At 40.3% G+C, this 7,208-nt stretch overlaps 1 protein-coding gene across 1 annotated transcript; it reads right to left on the bottom strand.

Annotated features, from left to right (window-relative positions):
* Positions 1–2,086: 2,086 nt before the first annotated feature.
* LOC140228840 (uncharacterized) lies at positions 2,087–3,019 on the bottom strand. The gene has a single exon (XM_072309112.1). It carries the CDS (start codon positions 3,017–3,019, stop codon positions 2,087–2,089), a length of 933 nt encoding a protein of 310 aa, XP_072165213.1.
* Positions 3,020–7,208: the final 4,189 nt, after the last annotated feature.

The raw sequence follows: 7,208 nt of genomic DNA, 5'->3' as shown, positions 1-7,208 counted from the left end.
TTCGTAGTACACTGTATAATCATCTTCAACCATTATTCGTGTTTAAGCAGATTCAAAAGAAGAGTTTTTCCATAGAAATCAGTTAAATGAAGAAAATTAATAAGGCATTGACTATGTGAAAGCATAGAGATGCATGTTATTGAATTAAATGGACTAGATAAGACAAGAGAATGTAAAGCAACGTGTCTTTATCATGGTACAAAATGCATATCTTACATACATAATAATAATATCATACACGATACATATGAAGTTTACCATGATAGCAAATCGTTGTTTCACATTTTATTTTCTTTCCGTTATGTGGTAGATCTAATTCATTAAAATGCATTTGTATGCTTCCACGTAATAAATGTCTTATTATATATATATATATATATATATATATATATATACGTATAAAGATAAATATACGTAATTATAATAACATATGTTCACACTCACAGATACATATTCTATCATATGTAAGTTTATATATACATGAATATATATATATATATATATATATATATATATATATATATATATGTGTGTGTGTGTGTGTGTGTGTGTGTCTGTGTCTGTGTCTGTGTGGGTGTGGGTGTGTGTTTTGCAGGAAACCGATATCACAATGAAAGCAAATATACAAATTTTCTTATTTTTTCTAAAATACTTTCAGTTTTATTCCCACAGGGAGCAGTAGTTTGCTCAGATATGTCATGAAACATAAGCTTCCGAGAAGAAGATTGTTTGTTTCACTTGCGATCAAAAAAAAAAGGTCTTAAGGCCTTTGTCATACTTCTGTCAAATGGCGACAGCCCAAAACTTCAGTTGGTGACTGAACATAATGAGACTGAGATCATTCCATATTCTCAGATGGTAAGCTGTTTTCTTTTCTGAATTGACGCCCTCCTTGCCATTTACAATCTTAAAAAAACTAGAAAATCAAAGAAACCAATCTGACATGCATTCCTGCACTGCGGATAAAAAGTCTCACCGTCGACTTAACTTGTTTTCATTATATCTGCCACCTGTCTGTCATGACGTCACAATAGTCTATCCGCCACTTAGTCATTTTTATGTCAAATCTACTTATTGCAACATGTTCCCCATATAAAATATTTCATTTGATAGAAAATATTCCGCTTAGAAAAAACACGATACACAAAATCCTAGAAACAGCCAATATACACATATCCAACTCACGTTGATAGGACCGTTGTGGTGTCGTCTTGCTAGGCAAATATATCGTACAATCAAGCTCTGGTAATTTACAAGACAGAAACGAGGAATTCATACGTCTTCACTTCATTGCAGCTGATACAAGGGAAATGGAATGTTTTTCCTTGACGTTACATAAATTGGAACCAGTGAAAGTTATTACCTGAGGTACTATGGAGACCATTGCGATATTCATTGCGTCTTCGGTTGTAACTGATTTCGGAGTCAAAATGTCCATCGTGATATCTGATAAATTCTGCCAAAACGTTTGTAATGACGAGAACCAAGTTGAACGTGTGAGATACCCTTGCTTGCTTCATTTGCTTGCACATGTTACGTGCACGAAAATGCAACAATACACTCGGCACAATGATTGATGTACACAAACTAGATTTTCACAGAATTGCACATATTTTTAGGACAGTCTCGAGAGTTCATAGGATTTAGTCTACTTCCCAGAAGAGTTATAAACTATCGTGTTGTCATTATCTGTTTGAAAGACCAGAACAAGCCGAATGGAGAGGGGGGGGGGTACATACGAATCTGCAATAGATAAGATAGTTGCTTTGCTACTGTGTAGTTGCCCGTTAAGAAGTGTTTTATTTCATGGAGATATCAAACAACAATATATGCCTACAAGTTACAACTTTTGTGCAACTTTTGGGAAGCTTCTGGGTCATATACTTTGGTGGAATGAAATTTTACACTTCAGTAATCGCTCTGAGTTGAAATGAATAAACAAAATAGTGACTGATGATAACACGAGAGAGATGGAATGAACATCAATGAAGAAATGAACACCAATGGACGAAATTTGACATTGATAAAAGTTATTGCTGATGCGCTAAGGCGCATTTGTGCGTAGCTTCAACACACATTTTCGCGTTTATTTCATAAGCCACGAATAGGGTGTTAGTCGATCGACGATATCGCGATTGTTGACAAATGTCGTCTGATCGGGGTTACATTTAAAGGAAGAGACTCCAAAACTGTCATAGTTTGTTGGCTCTGGAGATCTCAGAGTTTCGGGACTCTCGGGTAAATGGGCATCCCACATCACAATCTCGTTCTTCACGTTGACGGTCGAGCGCTCGTGGCAGCAACTCGGAAGTTGTGATTGCTCAGAGCTGACCGCTTCCCGAGCCGCAACGGCCCGCTGGCACATGTTTCCTACTGGCGAAGTTCCAGCCATAGCCTGCAAAGCAGAAAATGAAGTGTCCACAGCCAAACAGCTTTTTTCGTTTCCATCCACCATTTTGAGCATCTCGGACAGTGCCCAGATGTAGTTGTGCGCGAACCGAAGGGTCTCAATCTTGGTCAGTTTAGTGTCATCGGGAAATTTCGGGAGAACCTCCCTCAGGCCGTCGAGCGCGTGGTTGAGATTGTGCATGCGATTCCTCTCCCGATCGTTGGCCTTCACTCTGCGGTGACGACGAAGTCTTTGCAGACAAGCGGGACTTCGAGTACGACATCGTGAGCGCTGATATCGCTTCCTTTTCGGATGCATCGTCTGCGTCGAATCCCCGTGAGTCGCGTCATCGCTGTTTTTCCCGCGTTTCAGAGCGGAAGGTATGTTGCCCACTTGGCGACGCTTCTGCTGCTTGGTCGGCCTCTCCGTCTTTGGAGTAGCCGGCTGCGTATCCATGGAAACCATAACGTTGTGCGCTGACTCCATGCCAATGTGAAAGCGAGGACTCGGGCACAGCGGCTGCGAACTCGGTTGAGGGAGGGTTCGATGGTTCATTAGTGCGCGTGCGCAGGACGGGGGATCTGCTCGCATGATTGTGCGGGTCATTGGCGAAGGGAAAATAGCTGGCATCACTGCTGCGGTGTTTTCCTGCACAAGGGGAAAATAACAAAAAAGGAAAAAGGCAATTTAGAAACAGGTTTGAACAAAGCGTATATTCCCAGTCTTGATTAAAAACACAAACGAAAGCTCTCTTAAAATATTTCTGGACCAAGACTTTATACATGGATGTATACAGGGACAATGAAAGAAATATTACAGATAGTTTTGAGCCACCAGTATTGCATAATATATTATATGTTGCCATGCGCTGAAATACATTTTTGATAGTTTCTGGCCACTTCAGCGAATCACAGGTGTAAGACAAGAAAATAGATTTATAAATACGCAAACGTAATGAATATATATGCACGTCCAAACCAAGATGACAACCTCATGCCCGATTAAAGCATGATTCATATGCCGGATCATTTTTTAATAACAAACACACAGACATAAAATACATCTGATTCTCAATTCTGTTATTACCTAAATGATATTCTGTCACAATTTACTGGATAACATGGATAAAAAGGCCCAAAATCTGAGCTTAAACAAAGTTCTCCGTTGGTAATATCACTCAACTAGGACGGAAATATCTTCTCGATACATGTAGCTTTTCAACTTCCAGAATACATTTTTTTTTTTTTTAAATTGAAGACCGGTTTCTCCAACGTTATGCTCTTTCTCCCGTTTAATAGTTCTTTGTTCACTACTTTCGAAGACAAATTTTGCGACAACTTGCCACTGGTTCTCGGAATTACCACTAGATCGATTTACCAAGAGCGCTCATTGAGACCTAATAGCTAACTTCATGCTCTCTTTTATGCCGTCTTTCTCTTTGCTTTCGTTTATGATTTTTCTTTGTACCGTTCGCCACGAGTAAGTATAAGCGTGCCGGGAAACTAGTTGAAGGAGCGAGTTCCACGCGTGCGTGCGGAGTGCGCGCGCGTGTCTTCTTAGCGCGATCTCATTGGTTGATTGTCAGGCGGGGAGAGCCAATCAGAGTTTCACAATTGGCGACAGCGCTCTGTAGCAGAACGATGAAACTTCGAACAAGTAAACAAACGTTTTTGGATAGCTATGTAGATATGGATAAAAACATAGAGTTGTTTTGTTAGTTTTTTTTTTTTTTTTGGGGGGGGGGGGGTTTCATGTAGTAAGAACATTTTGAAAGGGTACATTTTCATTTTTTTTTTTTTTTACTCGCAGTGTCAGCCATTAACGTTCCTTTCATTATACATCTTCTCTTTAACTAACATTAAACGAACCTGTGATTGCATTACTCCATTTCTTTCTAGGGTTTGATTAGGCGTGTACATTTATACATATCTTTGCTCTGGTGCCTATTCAAGATGTGAAACCGTCATATGGATATGACAAAATACAAACGTGCTCACACATCTTTTTGAAGCATAAAAGTATGCATGCAACAGGCAGGCACGGGGAAGATTTAAATGATTTTTATGGTGTTTTAATGAGGAGGAAGCATTTATTAAATGGCAAATAAAACACCAACTGCTTCCACTTGAGTATCTGCACAAACAGCCTGACACACAGCCGAATGCGTATGAGTGGATTCATGGATTTTAGAGACTAATTTGAAATTCTGTCTCAAGCCGTGATTTTCTCCCGCAATCTTTCATTCCCCCTCTTTTTATCTCACACGCTCTCTCTCATTTACTTACACCTGCTTTCGCTTCTCTCGTTCTCCCTGTTTCTTTTCTCCTTTCTGTCTTTCTCACTCTATTGCTTCTTTCTCTCCTTTCCCCCAGAGAATAAGGCCGCACATCAAACTTGAAAAGAGCTAGAAAAAGGGCTAAGCCTAGAAATACCATTGACTTTTACAACGATTTGGGCAGGCTCCGAACCGTGGGAATCGGTCCAGATGATACCGGCCGAGACTCGGGCAGCGGCCGGACCGGCCAACGAGCAATACTCGGGTATGCGGTGGGAGGGTCGGTGCATCTAAAATTCCAATGAAGTAATAGAGCGCGCGGGTTGCGCGATGCCATTATGAAACACGCGCATTGTTTTTTCCTCTCGACAGCTCCTCATTCGTGCCTCGGATTTCATCACCCAGCTATCCAGTGCAGCATTAATGATTCCGAGACGGTGCAACATATGGTGGGTGGCTAGGAGCTGCCCAAGGAGTGGCGATGACGGTGGAGTGTGAAGAGGGGAAGCCTTGCGCATTTACGGAAATGTGCAGGTTCACACGCTTGGCGCGAACTGAATATGACAGCGCGTGCTTGCGTAGTGTCGGGAGTAGACGGGCAGGAAGGGGTTCTTACTCGGGCTCGTGCACTCCACTTGTACTTTACGTGTTGGATCGTCTGGTTAAAAGCTTCGGTCTCTCATTTGTCTGTTGTTCATAATGACTCATTCTAACACGCGATCAAGAGTCAATAATACACTTCTTACGAGGAACATCACACCGGTTAACGAATGACGGTGCACCAATATGAGAAAATTTATTAATATATCCCTATAATCTTGAGCTTCATGAGATATGATGTGAATACCATTTGATATCATGTAATATGTATAACACTATGTCTATGATATGTGCTGTACAAAATATATGATTGTATGATAGTCATAGTACAAACGGTATAGACAGTATATTGTATGGAGATCTTTTGGCAAACTGCTAATAACCTGATCATGTCGATAGTTTCTTGTCTCTGAATTAGGCCTAATAGAATCGTTTTATGCTTTCAAGATACCAGAGGAAGAAAGCATTACATGACAGAATTATTCCATTGCGGTCCATTTCAAACGCATGAGATTACAAACGTAAAGCACTGAAATTATTTCCAGATCAAATCTGTGTCAGTAATTCACTCTCAAAATGATAGTCCACCAATAGCCACTGTTGATTTAAAAAATGTCAAAGAGACAATATGCGGTCTACCATCAAACCTAAATTAATCACATTTTCCTTCAAACTGCTTTTGATTTATAAGTGTAGAAAAGAATGCGTGACGCTTGATGTACCGTAAAGTTTAATGAGATAATCGTGCTCGTGGACGCATATGTTTATCAGTTCGCTAGTACAAAATTGACAGAGGAATAAACAAAATCGTTTTTAGGAAACAAGATTAACCATGAAAATCAGGTGTGCATAATTCGTGATAGGGTATCACTACGATTTCTCGCGCCCCCTTTCAGCTTTTATACTCCAAGAGAGCTTTGGAGCTTTGAAGTACAGTTACGAGTCAAGAAAAAGAGGATCAAACAAGTCATGAACTGTTCTGATACCATGGTAATGTCTATTTTAAAAGTCAGCACAAAATGGGTCTTCCGATCGAACGCCTGATGTCTTAATGGGGATTCCAAATTCTTCCGCGCACCAGCCACGACCAGCGGTGCTACGGCAAAAATATTTCCGCCAAGAAAGGATTTGCACTGACCACCACAAAATGCCTTACCCACAAATATCAGACTTACATTATCGCGATGGAGAAGTGGAGAAAAATGATAAGTGTTGGTAACACCACGCGAACAAAACCGCAGGCTTCCAAGGGCCAAAACTAATCCGGGTGGTCAGCGCTTATACACGTTTTACAGGCTCCTATAAAAGCGTTTAACCAGTGGTCAGTCGATGCAGGGATTAAATTTGAATATAACACCGTGGCCAAGCTCACTCATACACTGACCACTTCCGAAATATCCAATTTCATTGATTTTTAAACACGTTTTGGTGATATTAATGCGAAAAATCCAAGAAACAAAATCAAGGATCGTCCGCAAACACACGACCACTTCCTTAACCAACCAATGATCACTACAGAAACTTAATTAAACAAGAAAACATCGATGGCTAATTAATTGGCAATATTAACAATGTTTAGATTGGTTGGAGCCTAATCTCAATATCACTTGGTAATTGGACTATCATCGCATCCAAGAATACAGGAGAAAAGTGCTGATCATGTGTACACTTGAAAGCTAATCACAGGTGGTACAGTTGATTGATTGATAACAACGATATCGAAGAAACACCCCAAATCTAAAGATATAATGCGCAATTCCAAGAGAGGCACCGTTTGGATCACTTCCAAAAGTTTAGATCAGATGTGTCTTCGACAATCGCATGGAATAATGCAATAACAAACAAAGGCGAGTTAATCTTCAGTTTCATGCAGATCGCGACAAAGCCACCTCGGGCAAATATCTTCCCTGACGTTGACAAGAAACACCTCAGAGTGTGGGAGAA

This window comes from Diadema setosum, chromosome 5 (assembly GCF_964275005.1).
Source record: "Diadema setosum chromosome 5, eeDiaSeto1, whole genome shotgun sequence".
Taxonomy (NCBI): Eukaryota; Metazoa; Echinodermata; class Echinoidea; order Diadematoida; family Diadematidae; genus Diadema; species Diadema setosum.
The sequence above is the reverse complement of the archived record's forward strand: the minus strand, read 5'-3'. Positions and strand labels throughout refer to the sequence as shown.